Source organism: Acomys minous, assembly GCF_964271855.1.
Source record: "Acomys minous genome assembly, chromosome: 13".
NCBI classification, from domain to species: domain Eukaryota; kingdom Metazoa; phylum Chordata; class Mammalia; order Rodentia; family Muridae; genus Acomys; species Acomys minous.
The window spans coordinates 79582475-79609353 of record NC_140495.1 but is presented as its reverse complement, the minus strand read 5'-3'; the positions used below and the strand labels follow the sequence as shown (position 1 = coordinate 79609353).

The following is a 26879-nucleotide window of genomic DNA, read 5'->3' as shown; positions in this document are numbered from 1 at the left end:
CAAAAAAGATGGGAAAGATGATCACTTGCTTAGAGAGATTCTAAAGACAGTCTTGTTAGGAAAGAGTAATTATCATTGATTTGGAACTTAAGTGTGACCTAGAGGAGATGGGGTTTAGAGGGTGTCATAGAGTCATTATTTGTCCTAACTTTGGGGCCACTAATGATCAAAGAGGAAAGATGAATAGCATTTTAATTAAAATTGTCAATAAATCTCATTTGGGAGATTATTCTGATACCTATAAAAGTTGAAGGAAAGTAGAGAGAAATTGTCAAATTATTTTACAGCATCTCATCAGTCAGAATTAGTGTAACGCTTTGCCAACCTGATAATTTGGCCATTTCTTACTGATATATTACAGAGATTGAAGATGTAATATATCTATATTTCTTATTGAATTTAGTTCTCTTATTGAAAGTTAAACACAAAAGAGCATTTGGCTGAGTATCTTGTAGAAGTAAGTTTATTTTCCTTCGTTAGTAGCACTCAGTGACTACTGACTACCTATTATGGGCCACAGTTAAGAAAGACAGTCTGTTATCAGCAAACTCACAGGTTTGGCTTCATCTGAGAGACTGGCACATTGACAGCTCACAAACCTTGCTATGTTTTTTAAATTTATTTTTATTTTTTATTAGAACTGGATACCAAGCACACTGCTCTGTTAATTAACCTATTTCCCCATGTGATGATTTCCTATGATGGTACCAAGGCTCACTTGGCTTAGTATTTGTACTTTCTAGCTCAGTAGTGGCTCAAATTGGTTGTTCAGACTACAGGAAGCCTTAATCCTACTTGTAGAGTGTTGTCTTTCACTCAAGAATAGAAGAGGAGGAGACTATGGTTGCTAGCAAATTAATAATTTCATAGGCTTTCATGGGCTTGAAATGATTTAAGACATTTGTAAGGAATATATTTAGTGAGTATCTAGGTACGGACTTACAATGAAAGGGTGATTTTAATGTGCAAATGTTTCCTAGCCACTCTCTATAGGTGATGGCTGCAGTCAGAGAAATGGATGAGCTAACTGAGGAAGAGAGAGTGAAGGAGGAGAGGGATAGAATCCCAGCATAGCAGGTTGACTTCTGTGGGGAGGGAGTGGGAGTGGGAGAAGAGTCAGAAGGGAAACTGGTAGACATGCCAAGGTGAGCTCTCCGGAATGCCTGGAGTACACGGGAAGATACTGTTTCAAAGGTGCTAATGGGCAGCATGGAGCGCTGTGGCACACCACAGGGAAGTAAGTGCCCACTGAATTAAGGCCCTGGGAATTAGCCATGGTGTTAAAATGATGGTATGGCTGGAAATCTGAGTCCTACCAAGGAATAAATAAGAAATGAGGCTGTGGAGGCAGGGCGCGCACACTTCTCTTGCTAGAGGCTTCAGTCCAAGGGCAGGGAAGGAAGGAGGGGTGCATTCATGGTTGTCTTGGATGAAGAAAGTTTTAATTTTTCTTTTAAGCTTGCAGAGGTAGACACATTTATAGGGTGAGGGGAAAAGGGCTGTGGGGAAGCGAGGGGAGTAGTCAAGGGCGGAAGGCTGCAGAGTAGGGAGTAGGACCAAGGACTCACACTGGTTGCCATTTGCAAAGTACTGATGAGCCCCTGGGGACAGCATGCGACATTGTTGTTTCTGTTTTTAAAGGGTGGCAACCTTTAGAGAAAGATCTTGTTATGAAAGCTTAGTTTCTTTAAAGTGAAAACGACTGCCCGTCTCTTTCCTCAGAAGAGACACACAGTGAAGGTCCCCTCTATTCCCAGGGATTCTGGAGATTGAGACAGGGGAGTGACTTGAACCCTGAAGTTCTAGGCCATGTGATTAACACAGCAAGACTCTTTTTAGAAAACAATGAAAAAGGACAATACGTGGATATTTCATAAGATACCCACATTTCTACAAGAAACACTCTTTAGTTAGGAAAACTAGCTGGTTTTGACTTGCTGAGAAACCAAATGGAGCAACCAAAGAAACAACAACAAAACCCCCCACAACATTCCAGAGTCGGAAGAAATTGTGTGGTTAGTTTGAGTTTTTCTTAAGCTAGACATCCTTACTGAGCTACTGAACTGCATCTCCTTGTACGTGCACTGTCACCCCTGTGGTTCTGCCATTGCGTTTTTGAGGCACAGCTATTTAGCAAACTGGTTTATTTTTGAGCTGCACAAAGATCTTTGGTTATGTTCCCTTAAATCTAGGCGTTTACTGTAAATGAGAGTCTCTTACTCCCTAAGCCTGGTATGCAATGGATAGAATTTATAAGTAGTATGATATTTTACAATTAGTCCATTTGTTTATTTATGTGTGTGTAGAACAACCTGCAAGAGCTGGTTTTCTTCCCCTACTAGTCATCCCAAGGGTCAAACTCAGGTTAAAAGTGGTGGCCAACACCTTCACCCACTGACCCATCCCATCAGCTCCCCAGGCTCCAAGGGTGTATAATAAAAAGTATTATTTCCACTTGTTATCTCATTTAGAAGTTAAAGTGTGAAAGCATGAAGTTAGGATACCAGATTTCCATATAATAATTTTTGTAAGAGACTTTATCCCTTAAAATACACTGTAGTGCCTCGCTGTTATGTGTGTATTTCTCCTGTACCCTCTGTTTTGAGAGAGAGAGAGAAGGAGGGGACAGGGTGGCCCACTCATGGCTCTCTGTAGTGTTTCTCTTATATCCCTTCACTTTATGACAGGACAGTGGGGGTGGAGTCGGGGAAGGCAGGGTGTTACCAATCACTCTATTACTCTTATTTAGCCTCTTGTCCTTAATTGAAGGATAAATACAATTTAAACTGTGTTCGCTATTCTGTTTCTCCTGGTTTTATCATCCTGTTTCAGCTCTAGTGAATCAGAACTTAAGTAATGATAGTAGCATTAGCAGCGAGAGGAGTGTTCCAGGCAGAGGGTTATCTTCTAATGCACCCGAGTCTGTAAAACAGTCATACCCATGTTCTAACATCATTTAAAGTGGTGAAAACCTCTTCCTTGCTCTGTATTATCGCGTCATATCATTGTAACTACTTGTATAGCATTCCTGCTCCCACTGCAGCACATCTGTTTACCATGCCCATGTTTCTGTTTATTCGCTTAAAGGATGTGCTGTCACTAATCCTATGTCAGGCAGGCAGCCTCCCAAGGAAGCTTTTCCTTGTAGGCATAGTGATAAACTGAAGTGTTTTCTCTTTGAATAAGCTCTCATTTTCAAATCAGAACATTGCGTTAGTATTCATGTGTCAGTTGTGGTAAAAATGAAAGTAAATGCTAGAAAGTGGTTTAGTAGATTGGGGCTTCCACTAGTCAAAGGCTAAACGAAAGCCTGGTTAATGTGACGCACACAAGCATCAGTTGCTTGCTAGCTCTGTCTTGTCACCTGTTCCCAGGCTCAGTCCTGTGAACTGTTTATTTCCTTTTATTTATGCAGCAGCACAGCCTTTAGTCCAATGACTGTTGCAAAGCTCTGTGTAATAAATTAATAAGATTATTATAATGCTATTGGAGCCAATGTAAAAATAATGAATTAGAATGTATACTTTTCAATTTATAATCTCAGTATTATGTTTTTATATCTGTATCAACAATACTTATGTTGTTAAGGGTATATTTGCCAAAAGTTGACATTGAGAGTTATTAGATATGGCCTCTTAATTCCAATATATTTTCAAAGGGGACAAGAACAAAAATTTATAAACATACACATGTGGATGTATACTTAATCAAGTAGAGAAAATGGAAAGTCTTAGGAGAGGTAGTGTATTGTAGTGAGAATTGTGTAATATTGGTTTCTTTAAAAACACATATTATAAGAATATATTTTTATTTTAATTCCAGGTGTGGGAATATGAGGCAGCTTTGCAGCAGCTGACTATAATTTGCCTTGTGCTCTGACAGGGGTGTGGCTTTGCCAGCTACAGATAATTTCTTCTAGTGTGTGACGTTTGGAATTCTGGGGGAATTTTCAGAGGATATATAAGTGCTAGAACCCCAGTAGGTGTGGCTGGGTTGTGGCTGTGTGCTGTGGGTGGTGGTTTGTCCAGTAGTTGTGAACAATGAAATGAGAAGAAGGAATTAGATATCCTGACTGCAAAGAGCAAACTTGCCCCAGGGATCTCGATACCAGCAGGAGGTATCTGATGATAATGATGCCCTTTCCCCTCTATCCTTTCCTCCTCTCCTATCCAGTGTTAGGAAAAAGTGAAGGACGGAAGAGAGAAAGAAGAGCCCACACAGTACTGAACGCCAGCTGCAGTGTATGCTCATATATTACTTTAGGAACTTAAGGTTAGCTCAGCAGTCAGTTATGTGTATAGCTCTTCAAGAAGGCCAGGACTTCGTGTCCAGGACTCACATCCATCCACCTGTAGTGCCAACTTCAGGGGATCTGACACTTTCCCCCTGTTCCTGTGGGCACTTGGATATGTGCGTGCGTGTGTGTGTGTATGTGTGTGTAGATAATTTTTAAAATTAATATTAAGATAATTTAATGCCACTTAGTGTATTTAGTAAAATATGTAGTTATAGCATAACACATTTGGAAAAAAATGGAAGAAATGAATTTTTGCTTCCAAATTTAGCCATTGATGGCTTTGGTATAACCTATATGGGTATTTGTATGTAACTATAAATTATTGTGTATTTGGTTATCTATGTATATGTGCAATTATAAATTATTGTATGTAATTATAAATTTTAAAATTAAAAAATTAAAAATATAATTAAAACATTTTAATTATGAATTTGAAAGTCTTTCACGTATCTCTTAATAATGTAACAAAATAGAAATTGATTTTCATGGTTCTAGAGTTGAATGCCTACATATTGTTCAGTGGAGAAGGCAGCTTTATCTTTTACTTAGCGGCTCTCTTTTACTTGAGTCTTGAGGCTCCTCTATGTGTGTGTGAAAAGAACTTAAGTTTCTGTGTGACATGGCTAACTGCACCATGAGAAGACACACTGCTAAATCTCCTATTCTGGAGTTTCCGTCTAACATTGATTGGCCATTAGTTAAGTAATAAAATCAGTTCTCTTCTGCTGTGTCAGTCCAAAGCTCTGAAAATCACAGTGATGTGGATATGGGAAATGACGTCCTGAAAAGGCTGGAGAAAACATTGTAGTACTAGCTGTACTACATTAGCAACTGCAAATAAGCTATGTGCAGCACAGTTGATCATTCCAGGAAGATGGTCTGTGCCTGTGCTGTTTAGTCCAGCAGCCAATAGTCACATAAGCTCTCCAGTGCTTGTCTAGTACAATGGAAGAGCTGCATTTTACATTTTATTTTAATTAAATTAAAATTTGAATATTCAGTTACATTTAATGTTTTTAAGACAAGACAGCATTGTTCCACATCATGTTTGAAACACAGTTAAATGACGACATTAAGGAAAACATAATAGTGGGGCCAAGAGTTCTTAGTCCAAGGTGAAGTTAGCTATAGTTTGCTATCAACGTCTCTGAAGGACTCGGGGAAGGCTTGGCCCCAATATAACAGTGTTCAGAGGGGATGGATCACGGGCTTATAGCATTGTCAATGGCGGAATCCACTGCTGTCTTAGTAATTGAAACTAGTGCTGGGGGTTGGTGGGAACTCAGGAAATGGGGTCTAGCTGGAGGAAGTAGGTCACTAGGAGGGTGCCCCAGGAGGCTGTATTTTATCCTAGCCATGCACCTAACTCACTTCTCTTTGCCCCGTGTTTTTCTCTTGGTGTGTGTGTGTGTATGTGTGTGTGTGTGTGTGTGTGTGTGTGTGTGTGCGCGCGCGCGCTCGTGCATGTGCGTGCTGCATGTTTTTTGGCCTACCACCAAGAGAATAGCCTTCCCTATCATGTATTTCTGTCTCCATGACATTCTGCGTCACTTAAGACCCAAAGCAATGGAGTCAGCTAATGCTTCTGAAACCATGACCCTAATAAATATCTCTTGCCTTAAAGGTGATTTTCTGAAGTATTGACACAGTGATAAAGATGACTAACATGCGTGAGCTTGTAAAGTTACTCTTCCAGGGTTGTGGTAGGACATTTGGGTAACTTGATGGTCATGAACGCTATAAAGGAGTTGGTCCTTTACTTGGTATGGGTTTTGTCTCTTTGCACCTGAGTTGTTTACCAGTGTGGGACTATAGCAGACTACACAGAGGAGGGACATTTGAAGCTACCCAGTTGACTAAGACTCTCCTACTTCAGCCAAGTGCTAAGATGACAGGTGTGTGACTTCACCGCTGGGTTCCAAAGTTCTTTATGGCAACTGTGGCGGTTTGAATGGGAATGGTTCCTGTGTGTATTTGCATGTGTAGTCTGTAGTTGATGAGTTGTTTGGGGAGGGTTGGTGGGTGTAGCCCGTTGCAGTAGATGTGTCCTTGTTGGAGGAGGTGTGTTCCTAGTGGGTGGGCTTTGAGGTTTCAAAAGCTCCTGCTTCCCACACACTTGTTGCCTGTGGATCAGGATGTAAAGCTCTCAGCTACTGCTCCAATGCCATGCTTATCTACTTCCTGTCTGGATAACAGTGGGCTAAACCTCTAAAACCGTAAGCAAGCCCCCTAATTACATGTTTTCTTTTATGAGTTGCCTTGGTCATCCTGTCTCTTCATGGCAATAGAACAGTAACTAAGACAGCAACATGTACGAGAACAGTCATTTTTAGTTAATGACTTGTGTGGTTTTTAGAGTGCAGTCTCTGTGAGAATAAAGAAGTTGTCCATCTTGTTTACCTTTGTTCCCCTATTACTTAAGCACTGACTGCCATAATAAGAGTTTCGTGGCCATGTGACTCTATCTACTGCATGGATGAATACATGATAGAAAGAAACACTTTGAGCTCTAAACGTTTGCAATTCATTCTTTTTTTTTTTAAGTTGCTAAATATTTAGTCTGAATGAGATGGTAGTTTGTTGATGGTATTCTGAGTGTCAAACCCAGAGCCTCATTCATGTTAATCAAATATCTACCCTAGCCCCTGAGAAGATACTTAGGATCCAGAGTCACAGAACTTTTTGTCAATTCCATGGGGATGTGCCATACTTTATCTCCTCAGGATTTTGCCTTTGGTTTTGTGACTCTAGAATTCTCTGTGTACATAGGATTCTATTCCTGTGTGACCACGTAGAAGTGCTCTGGGGCTTATTGAGTCTCTTAGACTTGTGTTTGAGTAATGAAACTGCTAGAGTTTTAATACCTGAGACAGAACCCATAGATACAACAAGGCTTCAGTGGCTGTTTCAGGGTTAAAGAAAAGTGCATTATGTGATTCTTCGAAGTGTGACTTTTAGTAAAAACTGCATTAGCTGTCTCCACAACTTTTGCCTGATATCCCTCTCTCCTTTGCTAATACTGAGCAATCAGAAAAGACTACACAACTTCCTCAAATATAATATCCTAAATATATGTGAACAAATGTGAGGAGATAGTCCTAGAATGCCATGAACAGCATTCCAGTCTCAGAAGCATTCTGTACTCTGGAGGGTATTTGTAAGAGAATGGAAAGATAGCCATCAATTTAATGTGTTAAGTTTTGCTGAGACCGGAATAGTTTTAGGGATTGACCTAACTAGGGTGATGGGGATTGAAGACATGACAGACACAGGTACAGGTAGAGACCAGCAGTGGCAGCCAGAAGCTCTGTGTTTATTATGCACAGTTTATAGGAGAGGGGTTGGGCTGGCTAATCTCAGGAGGAGTCTTTGTAGGGCTCAGTCTCAGCGATGGCCATCTAGGAGGGGGAAGCAGCGGTTGATGGTTTGGATATACTGATTTTAGCTGAGGGTTGGCCTCTGGCCAACAACTGTGTTCCAAGTTGAGCATGACTTTGCCGTTTCCCCCAGCCTCACCTGCAGAAGGCTTTGTCACTCCTGTGGTCTGAGGCGTTGGGGTCCTTCACACCAACACTCATGTCAACAATGCACATTCACTCAGGGCTTCAACGTTGGCTGCATGTTAGACCTTCATTCTCCCAGCCAAGCAGTCTGTCCTGGAGCGTCACTCATTGTGCACTGCACCACCACACCACGCACCGAGAGCAGAAGGAATGACAGTCTGCTGGTGCAGGCAGAGAGACTTGTTGATGGCCTTGTGTGCTTTTTATCACACACATGTGTATCATATGTATGAATCTATGTCTATATGGAATACATGTATGGATGTGTATATATTTAATGTGTGTGTGTGTGTGTGAGAGAGAGAGAGAGAGAGAGAGAGAGAGAGAGAGACAGACAGACAGACAGACACACACACACACACACACACACACACACACACACACACACACGCACACACACACACAGACGGACAGGCAGGCAGACTGGCAGACTGGCAGGCAGATTGCCTGACTCATACATTCACCTCAAGTCTAGGATTCTAGGTGTGCACTAGGATGTTCTCCATGAATTTTATGTTTAAAACTAATTTAAAAGAGAAATAACACCCATTTTAAAGAGTATAGTTTGCTGAGTTTTGACTAGTGAGGGCAGCTGATATCTTTTGACAGAAGCACAACGTGTAGAATTCAGCTTTATTGTACTTTATTGGATCGTTGTGGTTTTACATTGGAATAAACAAAACGCGGGCCCCAGGGGGAGATGAAGGGAGCCACACTGGGGCAGCGCTCACCAGCGGCTGAGCCCTGTTTGCTCCTCATTTTTATTATTGTGCCTCCTGCCATCCAGAAACACAGGTTGTATTGCATTTTGTCTGATGGTAGATTTCTGAGGAGACTTTTTAAAAATAAAATTGAGTAAAATTCATGCTGGTGGAAAAATAATTTATATTCAATTTTGACAGAATTTTATTGATTGTGTTCTCATTTGGAATAACTGCCAGGAAAATCACCTGGGCTAACACAAGCTAGACACCATTTACTAGGGATTTAGCTGTAAAAAGAAACTCATTTCAATTTCAGTGATGACAGCTGCTGAGTGAGTTTTCTTGCAATGTCCTTCACAGCAGGAAATGATACGTTGTGACTTTGGCTTCCATGATTTCCTACCCACCCAACAAATCCACACTGCGGGATTTGCAAATGTCTGAACAGCCTAGCTTATGTGAGCAGAGTGGCTTTTTTTTTTTAATGTCCAAAGTGGGTAAAATTGTGATGGCAAAATAGATATATGTGTGATGTGCAGAGACCCTAGTCTCCTCGTTGTGAAATTGTTTTCCATCGGTGCTGTGGTACATGTTATTTGAAAATGTTAGACTGGAGCTTGGCATGCTTTATAGAATGATCTAAGAGATTACAATTGATTTTTGAAGGTGCTTTAACTTACTTTTTTAGTGGTCCAAATAAGTATGATTCCTGATGTACCCATCTGTTTCAATTGCTTGTGCTTTCTTTGCTGCTTTCATGCTTTATTTCAGCATGAAAATATGATAACTCAGACATGCCTGATGTTGGGGGTAAATAGCAGTGCCCTCTTTAGGGTCTGTGGTATCAGAAATGCTAGGGTCAGTGTGGTTTGTATGTTACTGTTTTATGGACCTCAGCATCTATCTGATAAGGAAAGCTATTCCTAGAGGATGGGAGAGAACTGCTTTTACTGCACTTTAGAATCGCATTTGCACTCTGTGGCTTCTTATACACGACAGAAGGATGGGCAGTGGCAGTTGCATGTTGAGGTGTACCAGGCAGTCCCACATTTACGGACAGCAAAGTGTTGAAGCCCGGCTCTTTCCAGAATGAACCTCAGGTTAGCCTACATCCAACTTATCCCAACCCAACATTGCTTAAGGGCAAACTATGTCAGTATGTCTGATACCCACTTCCCACATAGAATGCTTTAAAAACAAGCTCTTTGAGTAGCCTGGTCCCTCTATAGCTTATGTTCTGCCCATGACCATCAGGAGCTGTACTTTGGCCAGTGAAGTGAGGGCAGGCTAGTGAGTGTTCTGTAAGCATGCCCACCTAGCCTTCCACAGGACCAGTTGGCACATGTACAGCAGTGCCAGTTTAACTAAGAAGGTAAAGTTAAGTGTTCAATAGTCAGATTTGTCTGATGGCTCCTAGCTTATGTGGACAGAGAATTTCTATTTTTTCTAATATGTCCAACGTGAATAAAACTGATTGAATGAAGTCGACTTCCATTTAAATCTCCTGAATTTAAAGGTGAAAATTTACCTTTTAGAAATGTCCCAAAAGAGTGAATAGATTCCAAAAAAGCTTCCATATATTAGGGACCAGAGGCCATCTAAATGCTTCTACCTCAAGGTTAAACATTTCTCATGATGGTTTAAAAAGGAGGATAAAGATGACCTTCTTGTATTTACTGGGAGAGATTAGTAAATGCTAAGAATAGAAAAAACAGCTGGGCGTGGTGGGCACGTCTTTAATCCCAGCACGTGGGAGGCAGAGGGAGATGGATCTCTGTGAGTTCGAGGTCAGCCTGGTCTACAAAATGAGTCTAGGACAGCCAAGGCTACACAGAGAAACCCTGCCTCAAAAAACCAAAACCAAAACCAAAACCAAACCAAACCAAACCAAACCAAACCAAAACAAAGCAAAACAAAAAAAAAAAGAACAAAAAAAAGCAAATCAATGGCTGGGAGTGGTGAACTATATCTTTATGAAGGCAGAAGTAGGAAGATCTTTGTGACTTCAAAGACAGCGTGGTTTACCTTGTGAGGTCCAGGACAGCCAGGACTTTTCAAAACAAAACAATCAAAGAAATAATTTAAAAAAAAAATGAGAACAACCAAAGCATGTTTAGGTCTAATAGATTAGGCCTTGGTGAAGGTGATTTCAATTTAGGTGAAAGGTACAGTGATGAAGTTTGGAAATCTCCTGATGTTCATGGTGGCCTTTGATGGCGCTATTCTGATTTCTTGTGTAGTCCCTGTCTATCAGATGGAACCCATGACTGTGAGGTTCCGAGAGACCGGCTTGCTTCCTTGCTGCCCGAGCCTCCAGGACTGCCCTGTGCAGACTGGGCTGGGCGTCACACAGAGGAAGAAGGGTTGCAGCCAAGACCTCAGCACTTGCAAATGCTCCAGTGTGTTTTCACTCCTGCCTGCAATTGGAAAAGGAGAAGATGCATGGTGGCATAGTCATCCTTGAGAGCTGACCGTTTCATCATGTCTGTAGTGATGAGGGCAGTGCTCATCTTGTGCTTGTCATCAGTCGTTCCCCCCCCTCCCCCCCCTCCCCCCCACCCCCCCAACACAGCTAATCTTGCTGGGAGACACACAGATCCACTTTTGTATAGTTTCTGTTTGTTTTTTCTAGTTCTTGTTTTCCACATTCCAATAAATGTCCCCGCTGAGGGTCTAAGCGTCCAGTTGCTATGCCTGTGTCTCCAACAGGACTTAGATTTCTGTCGCTTCTACAGAGTTCAGAAGGTTTGCCTGTCATTTGGGATTCACGGGTGGGTGTGTGCAGATGTGTTTTCCAGATCTATCATTTTAGATACTCATGGCTTATTTATTTAGATATCCATATTTTTCTGTAAATTAGATACTTGTTTGAATGTTTTGGAAATACTGTACTTCAGTGTGAATGTGACTGTCTGTCTTGTCCCAGTCATCTGTCACACGCCTATGCCCGAATATTGTATCGCCTTAACTAAGTTAAAGGTAATGCCCTGTAAACTTGGTTAGATGAGTGTAGGATTGGCTGTGATAGTTCATCTTGATAGTCAGCTTGACAGGAGACAAGCCTTGGGCCTGCCGGTGCGAGATTGTCTAGTCTAGGCGAACCTCTGGGAATCCCTGTAAGGAATTATCTAGTTAGGGTAACTGAGTTGGAAGAGCCACTGTGAATGCCTGTGGCTATAGTTTTTGGGCTGAGCACTGTTTCTTGTTCTTTGTTTTTCTTGTAATTCAGTAATTAGGATTTGTTATGTAGGGAAAGATGTGGGGAGAAACCTATTTGACTCTGAGCATCCACTAGCGTTTTAAAAAGGAATTCGTCCATTCATTCTATGCACCTGTCTGTTTTGTTAAGGCCGTGACCAGGTTTATTTTGCTGGCACACAGCACTGTTGTTTTAGCTCTGTCCTCTTACAACCCGTATCTTCAGAACATATTCTAATGCAAGTGAATAATCATGGAGCCACAGCCTTCCTGATTTTGCTAATTTTCTGCAACCGCAGAAAGCTCAGTTCACTCTTGGTGCCTTTTACAGGCTGCTCCAGCAAGTAAAGGTAATTCATGCATAGGAAGCACAAATATCATTGGTATTCCTAACCCTTACTTCCTGTATTTATGAATGAACCAATTGGTGTATAATTTGTCTTTTCCTTTTTATATTTATGGCAAACTGGTGACTCAAATAAAAAAGAGCAAATTTCAAGATTTCTTGATTAGTTAATAAAAAAATTTCTCTTTATATTTGGCAAGATAATGATTATGGATACAGTGAATTTTGTGAACCATTTAATGTTTTCTTAATCTTTTTGGAGGAAATGACATATGGTGATAGTAAAGGTTAGGAAAGAGCAGCCTTGTGCCCACTGATCCCACCTTGTTGAAGATGGATCAGGGTGACAGTGGATATTTTCTGTTGGATCTGCATGTGTGCCTCCTATTGAATCATTTCTAAAATGTTTGTTGTTACTCAACATCTAATGACAAAGAAACCCCACGAATAATGAAAGAAAGCTGAGAGGCAGATATAAGAAGGTTTGCAGAGAGGAAGGGAAGAGGGAAATGATGTAATTGTGCTATAATCCCCAAAATAAACAATAAAGGGCAAATTGCTGTTACTATTTCTCTGTAATATAATCACTATGACATATATATGAAATGGATGTACTTTATAAAAAATTACAAAATAGGAAGACACCGAGAGTTCCTGGATGCTCTGTCTGCTTTCATTTAGCAGCATTGTGACAATGCTGCTCTAGCACTCTGGACCTAGTAGGGACATGCCTCACATATCCTGGTCACCTGCAGCAACCATCTTCAGGAGCATACCTTTGTCATCCACGCATCCAAAACTGCTGTGTGAGGAGCTGGTGTGAATTGTTAAGGATTTTATTATTGAGGCAGCACTGCCTTGCCTTTTGTCTGTCTTGATCTTTGAATCTCTGTCAGTGCTTCACAGTAAGAAAACAGGAATGTCAGTCGTGGAAATACTCCAGTGACCTAAGCAATGAAGTTAGTGACCTTTCTCTCTTGAGACCAAAAATACCTGACAGAAACAACTTCACTGGAGAACCTTGATTTTTGGCCAATGATCTCAGTGTGACAGGGAAGGCAGTGCAGAGTCTGTAATGCAAGAGCGTGTGGGAGAGGGTCCTAACATCCCAGTGGACAAGCATGCAGAGACCCTGAGCAGGACACAGACGTGGGGATGTGGGCGTTGCCTTCATAGGTCCTCCTTAGTGATGCACGGATTCTGGTCGTGCTCGTTCTACTTACAGGCTCCATACCTTTCAAAATAGCACCCCCCCCCCCCCCCCGCCTCTTTCTGGAGTTCATCTTTTTCTTTCACCATATAGGTCACAGCAGTTGAACTCCGGCCATCGGCTTGAAGGCGTTTTGCCAATACTCGCTTAGCCATCTCACTGGCCTGAGCTGTGGGTGACATTTTTAATGTTCAAGCCAAAGGAGAGCTTTTAATGTTTTTTTTAAACTTATGTTAATTTTTAAGGTTTATACTTGAAGTTGCTTTATTTCATTAAAATAGGTTTTTTCTTTTGAAGGTGAATTTGTATCTTGGAAGCACTTGAGTAACTGAGCTGTAAATTCCCTGTGATTCTTGACTTCTTCTGTCTTCTCCCCTAAGTTATAGCCATTCTTTTTCAGAGAAATCTAAATTCATCTGTTGAGATTAGTCAAGCTTGTACCTTTTTTGACCTAGATGTAATATTACCAAAAATATTCTTCCAGATAGGTTTTTTAAAATTATTGTTCAGCTCCTCTCCTTTCTGCTCATTTTTTTTACTCTGTGTTCAAGCATAATAAGCCTGATTATGTTAGTTCGACGCTCAGAGATTCTCATGGTTTTTCATTTCCTATGGAGCATGGGACCCGAGGCTTTCTTGTCACTTGTCTTACACTTTCCATGTCAACTCTTGCTATCATGACCAGGCTAAGTAATAGTGAGCATCAGGGGTCCTTATTAGTCAAGAAATAAATATTTCTTATCTTAGATGAGAAGAGAAATCACATTTTTAATTCCATTTTTGTCATTCCTTCCAGTGGGTTCCAGATGTGGCCATATGTGGTTGGTGGCTTCCATTGTGTTTTGGGAGCTTGATATATATGTTGTATGTATTCTCTCTGTAGTATTATGCTGTAATTCTCTGCCTTTTACCCCTTTCCTTAGAAATTAGCCCATTTGTGCATTATAATATTTAGAATCATGCATTTTATACAAATGATTGTCATTTTGGCTTGTGTGTGTGGGAGTGCGCGCGCGCGCGCACATACACACACACACACACACACACACACACACACACACACACACACACACACATGTTTTCCTCCTGTGCTGGCTTTATCCTTGCTGTCTAATTCTGAATGGCCTCAGATTCCGAATCCCCCTGCCCCGCTGGACTGCCGGCGTGAGCTGCTGTGCTCTGCTTGTGTTTTTTCTTAACGCATTCTTTTAAACTCACATGCTGCGTTAATCTGGATAAGACAAGTTCCTGTGGTATAGTAATTACTTGGCTGTGTTTTTATCAGTAGCCGTCTATACTTTTGTCCATATATCATGCACTGTGTATTTGTTAGTAGTTGAAGAGTTCTTTTTTTTTCCTTCTTCTTTCTTTTATTTTTTATTTTTTATTTTTTTCTCCTTTATTAATTTATTCTTGTTACATCTCAATGGTTATCCCATCCCTTGTATCCTCCCATTCTTCCCTCCCTCCCATTTTCCCCTTATTCCCCTCCCCTATGACTGTTCCTGAGGGGGATTACCTCTCCCTGTATATGTTCATAGGGTATCAAGTCTCTTCTTGGTAACCTGCTGTCCTTCCTCTGAGTGCCACCAGGTCTCCCCCTCCAGGGAAGACATTCTAGTGGGACTCTAGATGAGAGAGGCATGGGAGAATGGCAAAGTAGAAGGATCCAGAGGGCCCTAGAAGCCTATAAGTAGAACATTATGATAGGCAGATTTGGGCTCAGGGGTCTCGCTCAAACTAAGGCACCAGCCAAGGACAATACAGGCGGTAAACCTTAAACCCCTACCCAGATCTAGCCAATGGACAGAACACTCTCCACAGTAGAGTGGAGAGTGGGATATTACTTTCTCACATACTCTGGTGCCTCACCTTTGAAGAGTTCTTTTAGATGACTGCAGTCACTGTTTTCACTTACGCATTTTGATGCTGACAGGGGTCAGAGGTGCAGCCTAGTGTGGAGCCTGGTAATGTCTCCTCAGGTACACACACCAACCGCCTCCCCAAATGTGCACACCAACCGCCTCACTGGTTACCTCCAAGTCCATTCACTGGTAAAGAATGTTGCTTCCCTGCTGCACTAGGAGATACTTTATTGATTTTAATTAGCACTTTGAATATACCATTTCATTTGCTTTCCTTAGCATTTCTAGTCAAATCTGGTGTCAATAATTCCACGTTACAAATGAGAATGATGGCAAATCAGGGTAATTAAGTGACTTTTCCCATTGTATAACTGGTAATTTGAAACCTGAACTATCTTCAGACTTGCAGCCTTCTGCTATTTGCATTGCCTTGTGGCACTTCTTTGCTCCACTGGAAGACTGGGAAGTGAGGATGGTTTTTATTCTTATGCTTTTACAGAACACATGGTCTTTTATACCTTTGTGAGAGTGTAGGGCGGGAGCAGTAGTAGATAAGAGACTTTCGTTGTCCAAGCATGAGGACTGGACTTCAGACATCCACATAAAACCCGGCCTGCTGGGCGTGGTGGCCGCCTGTCACCCAGCACTTGGGAAGTGGAGAAATGGATTCCCCAAGGTTAACTGGCTGAATCAGGGAAGTCCAGGTTTAGTGAGAGAACCTGCCTCAATAAATAAAGGGGAGAGCAATAGGCAAAGGTGCCTGCATTACCTCTGCTCTTCACATAATGTACACACACACACACACACACACACACACACACACACACACACACACCCAGGAGCCACCTCATGTGTGTAAACACACATGCACATATATACTCTACATACATAAACATGCCAAAACAGTGTAAACCGTTAAAGTAAGAGCTGTGGGTTTCCCTTAGCGTGATATTTGAATGCTTCATGTTAATGTCACTGATGATATATGCCAGAGCAAACGATACGTTACTTCACCGAGGAGGGAGACTGAGAAGCAGACGTTTACAGTTAGGTCTGACAGTCATGTGACTGCAGCACCCTAGCACACTAATGTGGGCTTCTTCCAGGATTCATATCTGTTGCTCAGTCAGGGGAAGTGACTGATTGTGGCAACAGCAGCTCCTGAAACAGCATGTGTGCGGTCCAGCAGGAAGTCTGGACCTAGTAGATGTGTAGTAGAGTCTGGAATTCCTTATGATTAACCTGACTCCGCCCTCCGGACTTGTCTTCAGTTGTGTCTGTGTGAGGCATGAGTTGACAGGACTCGCTTTCCTATGTAATGTAGCAGCTGTTCTTGGTGTCACTGAATGCAATGGGATCTTTGTTTATGGGGTTGGATGTAAGTAGTAGATCTTGTCAGGGACATGAAAAATAGCTTTAGAGAGTATGTGTCAACTCTAACGCCACAGAGACATTCATCCTAGGAAGAGGATGGCAGCATTGTGAAGAAATGGGATGAAGAGACAAGGCTGCATCTGACTACACAGCAGACTTGTTGTCTTGTAATTTCTAATTTCCTCATTTGCTAAGTGTAGACTCTCCTCCTTGAAGGATGGGAGGTTTAATTAGAGACTGTACACAGAGTCCGTGTACACTAAGCACTTAAATATTGAACAGGACCACATATGTTAGGCCTTTAACAAAAGTCATTCCAATTCAGACTTCAGTTTGGATCCTGGTGTCAGCCCGGAAGGTAGGCATCACCATCTCCGTTTGATGGAGAAGGACCACGGGATGCCAATGACGTGCTCAGGTGTGCTCCAGGGGTGGTTTCTGAATGAAGCTCCCTTTTCATTTTTGCTCTGTGGCAGTGCTTTTAATAAGGCTTAAATATAGTAGAGGTTTAAGTTTTTACACCATGGATTAAGCATATAAGAAGTGAGAGTGGTGCTCTTAGCTAGGATCAGGAAATCCAGGCTGTTACTGTATTGTGTCTTACTGTAAGTAATTCATTGTATATGTCTTATTAAAATTATTCAAAGCACTTGGCTTCCTGTTAAGGTTCATGTGTAAATGCTTTCTTACTATAACTTTGATCTCAGAATAGAAATTCTCTTTGGAGAGATAAAGGTATTTACAAGTCCCATTTTAGAATTTGTTCTGCTTTGTTTTTCAGTCATTCTTACACTGGCCAAGATTATAGTACTCAGAAGAACCCTGGGAAGATTTCCTTAGATCAGATTGATTCGGTAAGCACTAACCCCCTGTTAAAACAGATTTGCTAAAACTAGAGATCCTAGGGTGGGAAGATGGGGGAGTGGGTACCTCACTGCATTCTGCTCATTTGAAGAGAAAAGTCTCATACCTTATGTATGTGTATGTGTGTTTGCATTATAAGAAAACCAAATTTAACGAGAAGTTGTTTGCAGTTTTTGAAAAACAATTTGATTATTGGAAAATGGAATTCTTTTAAATAATAATTGTTGATTGCTGCTTATGCATTTTCATTTAAATACTACACACATTTAGAAGAGAAATGATGTGTGTTAGTTAGAACCGCTTTAACACAGTGCCACAGACTGGTGACGTAAATATCAGAAAGCTAGAGGCGCAAAGCTGAAGCTAGAGGTTTTTGGGGGCTTTTCTCCTTGTTTTATAGACTCTGTGTTCCTGTCTCATCAGATGGTTTTCCACTATGTAGCCCTGTTGTTTCTTTCTTTTCTTACAAGGATGCTAGTCACCTTTAATGCAATATAATGACTCCCATAGAACTTAATTACCTCTTTTAAGAGTCTGTTTCCAAATATAGTCAAACTCTGGGATACTGGGTTAAAAGTTCAACATGTAAGTGCGGGTGCAGTTCCCCAGAAGCTCCCACATTTGGGATTCCTACATTGACACACGGCTCATCCTGTCTTGCTTTACTTTACAATCCCATGACAAAAGCACTTCATTATCCTTCAGTTTGAAGTCTTTTTCTTTAATGTACCTTAGTACGTGCGAGTACTCTATCCCACAGAGAAAGAACACACCTGCTATAAATAATATTTACTTACAACTACCACTTTACTTGCAATAAATTAAAAATATAATAGGATTTTGGTGCTTAAATACAAAAAAATATAGTAAAGTTACTGGAGGTAAATCACCATGAATAGGTTGTCTCTTGTGAAATATCACAGTCTAGTAGTCAACAAATTGTATGCCTGGAAATAACAGCAGGATTGTCAAATGTGCTCTTAAGGGTGCCTCATCTTTCAATTCTCTCTAAATAATTATTTCCCCATAATAGTCCCTTCCTTGCTTTTCTGTTTCCCCATGTGTTCACGTTATATTACATTACTAGTTGGAGGTAATCCCATTCCTACCTGTAGCTAAGTGTTTTCCTGCCCGGCAGCAGCTGCAAACTGGGGATGCCAAGCAGTATATGCATGGATTCATGTAGTGAATGCACACTGAGCCCATCAGCTGTGTACCAGCCTCTGGCTGTGAGTAGAGTTGAGTGTAACAGTATATGTATGTCTTCTTAGACCTTACCTGGGAGAAACAGACAACGTAGCGCGTGAGCATCGTCCTGTAAAATCACTTGGCATGGCTGTGCATGAGACTTAACTTTATTTGGAAGCTCCCTGACTTTGTCGCTTCATCCTGATAACCGTGCCATCAGCGTATCTCGATGTTTGCATGTCCTGTTGCTTCTAGATTGTTCTTATGACTGACATCTGTACCTGTCAGTGGCACTACTGTCCCCATGGCCCTCTTCTAATGGGGTCTGTGCTTTCTCTGGACCCTCTGTAGGAGTGGGGTGTCTTGCTTAGTTCACACGAGCTCTTCTGAGCCTCCTTGTCAGGGCTCTAGCTCCTCTGAAGTCCTGGGGTCATGACCTGGAATGGATGCCTCCCCAGAAGCTGACCCACCCCTTCCTCTTTGGTGATTCTCCTTAGCACAGCACTGCCTCTGCTCTTGTTGCCCTCCGCAGCAGCCCATATCCTGTCCACACGGCTTCTCTGTCAGCTCCATTTGTCCTTTTCTCTGTCTTATGGTCAGCTCTGTGCTTTACTGTTTGCATTTTCATTATTTGGACAGCTAGTAGGCTCTCCTTACTTCCACTCCTGCAGCTGTAGCCTCTCTACAGTGTAGCAACCCAAGTTCCTCATCAAAATGTCAAATCCCTCTGGTGTTTGCAGCCCATCTTCCACTGTTGTTGCTCATTCATTGTGTTTTCCTTACCACATTCATTCCTTCTTTCTTCATTTTTAATTTTCACAACACGAATAGTATTCTTGCATCCCCACTTTACTGGAATCAGACTTGGAATATGTGCCTTAGTTGAACTGTGGTTTCCCTAGGGAGTGTTCCATGGCACTTGGCTTGTGCCTTTGTTACAGTCCTCTTTTTTTAAGTTATTAGATGGATTTGGTTTTGGTAATAGTGGTGTAACAGTCATCATATTGTACCTTAGCTGAACGAAAGGGAAAGCTGTTCTTTTGTCACCTTGTTTTCTAAAATGCTGGATAAATATATGTTCTTTTATATGTAATTGAAAAGCTGGCAGGCATGAGGGGATGTCGTGAGTTTATATACTAAAGATATTGAAAATAATAATAATAATAATAATAATAATAATAATAATAATAATAATAATAATAAAATAATAAATTATTTTTGTGTGAATGCCAGGGAGCCACACAGGTCCTCACACACAGTAAGGACATCGCCAGGCCCATGCCTGGTGGAGACGGGGGCTGAGCTGGGTGCAAACAACAGAAATTAGACAAACAGAAGAGGGGCTGGTGAGATGGCTCAGCTGGTGATGTCCTTGCTGTGTGTGTGAGGACCTGTGTGGCTCCCTGGCATGAGGATAGAATTTAGTTGTTCTTTACAGAGACACATTAGATGGTCACTAGAGGGAGCAGCAAAGTCAAACAAGTAAGTCCTGGCCCTTCTTCCAGGGAGAGCTGCTGGCAGGCGCCCTAATGAGAGTGCCAGTCCTGGGAGGAAGTTAGAGGGGATGAGGTTGAGACTGTAAGTGGAAAAGTTGAATTAAACATAAGCAGTGAGACCTTACGTTTGACATGAAAACAAAGACTGCATTTTTAAAGTATTGATTAAACTTATTTATCTGAATTTTCACTTTGAAACGGTTTCTCTTAATTTTGTGTTCTACTGAATAGCTGATTTATGTTATGAATCGATTTGCTGTTCTGCAGTTGTATTTTCAGGCTTTTCTCTCAGAGAAATGGAATATTATGTCCATGTAAGCCCTCTAAGGATATGTGGAGAAGTTCTGTCTGTAATAAAAAGGTAGAAGATACCTAATGCTACTCAATGAGCAAATGCTTAAGCAAAGCGCAGCACGTTCAAGCCTTAGACTGGCTGATCATTGACCTTTCCGGAGTGGTCACAGGTGAACCTCAGACCACAGATGAAGAAGTACCAGGAAGCCAGTCTTCAAACATGGTGTACTGTGTGGTTTTGTTTAGTCGGTTCTCTTGAAATGACAAAGTGACAGAAATGAACAGATTAGCTGTCTCCAGGTGTTAAAACTCGAGGGAGATGGGGGTCGAGCTGGGCACAAACAGCAGAAATTAGACAGACAGGAAAGGGCTGGTGAGAAGGCTCAGCTGGTGATGTCCTCGCTGTGTGGCCCCCTGGCATTCACACAAAAAGCTGCTTGTGGTGGCATGGCCTGCGATCGAGGCACAGGGAGGTGGAGCCGCACCCATCCAGGAGCTTTGAGCTGGCCAGCGGTCTAACTGAAACAGTGAGCTCCGGGTTCCATGAGAGCAATAGAGGAGACATCCAGTGTTGACCTCTGGCCTCCACAGGCGAACTCACAAGTATGTGCACACAGGCACTGAATAAATACAGATGGGAAATAGGATCCTTTTGATATTAAAGTCATTTTGCATCCTGAGGGTGGTGGTGGAGGTACAAACCTCCATGTGATGACACGTATGCACAGAAGTGTTTGTACAACTGTGGGAGTCTGAGGAAACCCAGTGGGACATATCCATGTTGTATTTGTCTTGCAAAACTTTATATTTGAGGAAAATTGGGAACATGCCATTTCTTTGTATTATTTCTTAAAACTAATATGTGAGTCACTAGTCATCTAAAAAATCTTAAGAAGCAGCAGTGGAAACAGACATTATATAATTTAGTATGTTCAAAGTGTTACCAGCTTGATTTTTTAATCAGTATAAAGTAACCAGAGAAGTCCTGTTTATAATCACAGTATTACAGCAAAGAACAAAGCTGTGGCTTATGTTCTTTAGGCTGATTGGCCCAATTCTACAGTCACAGCAGAGAGAGTAGGGGGCCTAGTGTATCTTCACCATTACCAAAGGTTGCCTTTTTTCTTGCAGCTCTCTACCAAATCCTTCCCACCTTGCATGCGTCAGTTGCACAAAGCTTTGAGGGAAAACCACCATCTTCGTCACGGAGGCCGGATGCAGTACGGCCTGTTCCTGAAAGGCATTGGCCTAACTTTGGAACAGGCATTGCAGTTCTGGAAGCAAGAGTTTATCAGAGGAAAGATGGATCCAGACAAGGTAACGCTGAAACGGCAGAGCAACAGCAAATGAAATTTGTTAGTCTGAAACTACAAGATCTGTTTTAAAATTTGCACCAAAATGCAGCTGAAAGTATAAAAGATACAAGTGTCTTCATGTACAAAAATCAATTCACATTTTAACCTAGCAAGTGCCAAACAAGAGCCCAGGAAAGGTGTCTTCTTAGGTAGGTGTGCGCATGCACACACACACACACACACACACACACACACACACATCAGTCAAAGGTTTTGGAAGAGCTCAGGAATGCGTGATATGAAAGCAGTAAAAATGCTACTGTTTAGGCTGTGCTGAGTCCCGCGAGCATTGGTTTCCACAGTGCTCACTACAGACCCCAGCAGCTGCTGTCAAGCGGTCTCTGCGCAGCATCGTGTTCTTAGTCCATTCCTTAGTTCTTCCTTTTCTTTTCTACAAAAATCAGTTGGCAACATTTTGTCTAGAAATGTGGTTTTCATCTTTTATGTCATGCACTGTATGAAAAAAGGTTTGTGCTGCTCATTCCTTGAGTTGCCCCTTCTGGAAAAAAGGCTAATGGGAAACGAAGAATGTTTATATACATAAACACTGTGTGCTGTCCCTTTAGCTTTCTCGGGCTGCTGCAACAGAATTCCAAGTCCCGTGACTTACGTGACAGGAACTTAGTTTCCTGTGGGTCTGGAGTCTTGAAATTCAGATCAGGGCGTTAGCAGATTTCGCCCTTCCTGAGGCCAGGCCCCGTAGCTCGGGGCCCTGTGCGTGGGGTCTTTTCTGTGTGAGCACTACGGCTGCTGCTGCAGGGACTCCAGTTGTACTGTGTTAGCTGCACTCAGAGCAGCTTACGTAACCTTGCTCCCTTCTTAAACGGTGCTCTCTCAGGGTAGAGTGCAGTCACGTTCGGGATTAGGGCTCTGCAGAAGAATTTTAACATGGCATGGCTCAGTATATAATCGTGTTGCTCATTATATACTTTGTTTAAAAGCCTGTGTCTGAGAGTGTGTGTGGGTGAAAATGTGTGTGTGAGTGTGCGTGGTATATGAGTGTATGATATGTATCTGAGTATGAGAGTGTGTATGATCGTTGTGTATGTGTGTGGGGTGTCATAACACACATGTGGAAAATGAGGACAACTGTGGATCGGCCTGACATGCTGAGGCTTGTGGAACCGTCGCCTGCACTTGCTGAGGCATGCTGATCCAACTGCTTACTGAACAAAGGAAGGGCAAGTGTTTTATTGATTTGTCACAGTGGGTTAAGCTGGTACTTTCACTGGTCATGGACACAATTTCAAAAGGTGCCTTCTTGTGAACCAACATCCTGACTCTGAGGTTTGCTTTCTTTTGGTGGCTGACATAATCCAGGCATGCTGAGGTTTGCTTTTGGCACCATCACCTTGCAAAAATCTGGCCCTGGGTTGACCTGGCTCTTATAAAGCTGAAGGACTTTCAGTGCTTGCACTGTTGAAGAAACACAAGAGTGGGATAGAAGAAACACATGTAAAGCTTTTAGAGGTACCAGGGGCAGGGCTCCCAACTCCTTGGCCTTTTATCCTCCTGTGGTCATCCTTGTCTCATATCTGAGAAGGCCTACAACACATCACCATTGGGGTAAAGTTTGTTTTGAACTCATTGGTTTAATTTTTTCTTATGATATCTCCCCAATTTAAAAGTATCAAAATTTAGTGTAAAAAGAAATTAGTGGATAACTTTTAATCTTCTCTGTAAATAGATGAGTTTATATTTTCATTAGATTATTGATTATGGCAAATATAATCTTTTGACAGAGATTATGTTGCACTTAGGCTCTGTTGTTGCACAGCTTGTACTTGTGGATAAATGGTCATGTTTTTCCCAGTATTCTCTTTTCTTACATATACAAAGTATAACAGATTAAGTTATACTTAATGTTATACAATGTTAAGTTGTGGTACCCTTTCAATCTAAAAGAGCTTTTTGTCAAGTAGTTTGTAAGTTTAATATAGCTGAGTGTGGTGGTGCATGCCTTTAATCCCAGCACTTGGGAGGCAGAGGCAGTCAGATCACTGTGAATTCAAGGCCAGCCTGGTCTACAGAGTGAGTCCAGGAGAGGCATGGCTACATAGAGAGACCCTGTCTCAAAAAACCAAAAAAAAAAAAAAAAAAAAAAAAAAAAAGAAGCCTAAAGAGGTGTAGAAAGTGTTGGCTTACAGCACTACTCATGATGGTATTTTGTTAGATGGCTATGCAAAATGTTCATACAGAAACCATTTTTTTAAAAAATGGATCTTGTACTGACCATTTTTTATGTCAACTTGATACAAGCTAGAGTCATCTGAAGGGAGGGAACCCCAATTGAGAAAATGCCTGTGTAAGATCCATCTGTAGGGCATTTTTAAATTTAGAGATTGTTGGGGGGAGGGCCCTGCCCATTGTGGATGATGCCATCTCTGAGCTGGTGGTCCTGAGCAAGCCAAGGGGAGCAAGCCAGTAAGCAGCATCCCCCATGGCCTCTGCATCAGCCCCAGCCTCCAGCGTCCTGCCCTGCTTGACTTCCTGCTCTGACATCCCTCAGTGATGGACTAAGATGTGGAAGTGTGAGCCAAATGAACCCTCTCCTCCCTGACTTGCTTTTGGTTATGTAGTAACGGGAATTTAAACAGATGTCCAAATAAGATAATTAGGTGAAATGCACAGTATTTTTTAGGCAAAGTTGCGAAGGTGGATTGTTTTAGAGAACTTAATCAGGATTTGAAGGATGTGAACAAGGAATCAGAAGACTGTCCCCTCCCCCTTTTGTCTCTGTTGTTTCACTGACTGGGCATATTGCTATCTGCTGTTAGGACTATTGTGGTCTCGGTTGTTGTCACTAAAGAATTTCTACTTTTCTACTTGCTCTAGGATTTTATTTTTCATTTATTTTAATAGTTTTAGAGGATCAGATATTAGCATTGATACACCATTCCTGAGAATATTTTGTTGTGAATTAATATCCAGCCGACCAAATTGCTTTATGGTATATCTCACTCCCAGAGAATTAGATTTATAATGTAGGTTTTAGTCTTCATTTTAACTGTATTGTATTAATGTGTATGGTGGACTAAGAATTTAAAAACAAAATCATCTTGTCAGTGCAGAGCACTTAAGAATTGCACCTAAGTTGTCAAATATGATTCTTTGGTTTATAAATGATTTTACAAAAGCTGTTTGAAAATTTAAATGTCTTATATTTCTAACATGAATGTATCATGCTTTATGGAGATAAGTGAACTTAAATAATCATAATGCATATTTGAGGAGTTTTTTTAGTTATAATTTTTGTTTTCTACATTGTTGGCCTGTCTACCTGAGGAAAAGCCTCAGACAAGACATTACATTTATCATAGCATTAAATAGTCTTTTACTTAGAACTTGCTTATGAAGTCGCTCGGTCACTAGACCTAAATGGAAGTGGGTGCTTTGTAACACATGCATGCACAGTGTGCCCAGCCGGCCCACTTCAGGGTTCGCCTTGCTTGCCCTCCCCTGGCTCCATGGGCACGAGACACGGCACAGAGCATGTGAATGACTGCAGTTCCTGCTCCTCGAGTGCCATCTGCAGGGCCTGTCACATGCTGTTGTGAGTGAGACAAGGAACATTTTGCACTTCTTTTGTCCCTGAACCCAACAGGTGATGATGATATAGGGTACACGTGAGCTGTTCAGCTTATTATCAAGGGGGGACATAGTTTTTGCTCATGAGCTGCGACTGTATATATCAAGGTGTGGGGACAGGATCCACTTTGTGTTCTCAGAACCTTCCACATGATGCTGGTGTTCACCAAAGGTCAAGAAAAATTGTTTTGTGAGCTACCCTAGAAAAAATTCAGACAGCTAACTGGCTTATCCACCAAGCAGACACTGCAAGCCTTCAGCTCCTATTTGTTCTCCTGTAGGCCTCCATGGGCAATTTAGGCATAATGACCTGTCCTTTGTCAATAATCCATCCATACATTTAGAGGCCCGCTACATGCCAGGTCCTAGTAAATGCAGAGTGTCTCAACTAATGTACTGCTAATGAATCTCCAATATACTCCAGTATTGATCCCATGAGCCCTTGGGGAACTTAGGCTAGACCTGGAGCACTCATAGCTTGTTACCTTTGATTGTAAATAGTGTCTTCCTTTTATTTAGAATTCTTTCTAAACATTGTTTTATGTGTGTTAAGTGACATGAAAAGGGCAGGAATGAGCTGACAGAGAGTGCAGGCTTGGACTCAGGCAAATATAGTCTCCTGCTGTTTATGTAACTGTGTGTTGGGGTTCTCAAGTGGGGAAGACTAATAGAATGTGTCTGTATGAGAGGGGATATATAATAGGTTGGCGTATTCGTACTGTCTGGGCGGTCCATCTGTGGCTGCCTCACTCTGGGGAGGCTGAGAACCCGGTAGCTGTTGAGTGCACCAGGGTTCATGCTTCAGAAGCTGCAATCTGGTGCTAAGGGCCTAGAGATTCCCAGAGATCCTCTGTCTTTCAGTCCTACACCAGCAAAATAACATCATAGTAGTAGCAGCAACAGCCACTAGGTAGATGAACTTGCTAGCCAGAGTAAAACAAGTGGAAAAACCCTAAGCTTTTTTTTCTTAGACCTTCTTTTATCTGCGCTACCTTTAAAAGATGCCATACCCGTTTATGCTGCGTCTTCCAGCGTTGAATAACTTGACTAAGATAATTCCTCACAGGTAAACACTTCTCTGCCAGCATCTCTTTCTTCTACTCATTCAGCGGTGCAGCAACTGGACACTCACTTCCTCACACAGTGCAGGCATTCACAGCTGTTGCTGGGCATCTGTGATCCGTCCAGGACCCTCATCAGATGTGTGGAAGACAGCTGTGGTTCCTAGTCTCCGAGAGCATCATATGGGATGGGGGAGGTGCTCACAAAGGAACTCACCAATATCCTAAAAAAAAGTTAAGCTACAGAAGGGCAGCTTAACTGCTTATTGATGCCGGGTGTTTGGCAGGCAGTATAGCTGTTATTGTGTATTTGATTGCCTAGCCCTTTAAGCATCCTGAAGAGAGAGAAGTGTTGTGTGTATTGCCCTGATAGAACGGTGCTAGACCGTAAGGTTGCATTCAGCCTAAGTTAGCGATATTTTGGTTTCTGATGGTGTCTTCTGGCCTTCGAGTAAAAGCAGAGAAGACATAGAATG

The 26879-nt window shown here is 41.8% G+C and overlaps 1 protein-coding gene across 3 annotated transcripts in view; it reads left to right on the top strand.

Moving 5' to 3' along the window:
- Positions 1–26879, top strand: part of PRIM2 (DNA primase subunit 2) — a 218895-nt gene that overhangs the window by 134400 nt on the left and 57616 nt on the right. For 2 of the 3 annotated variants that reach the window (XM_084754859.1, XM_084754860.1), the window contains 2 exons: positions 17339–17411; positions 21531–21716. In XM_084754859.1, the coding sequence (XP_084610985.1) occupies positions 17339–17411; positions 21531–21716 (259 nt within the window). Of the gene's footprint in view, positions 1–17338; positions 17412–21530; positions 21717–26879 lie in introns of those variants that run through there. The other variant, XR_014774011.1, reaches the window with a different exon arrangement.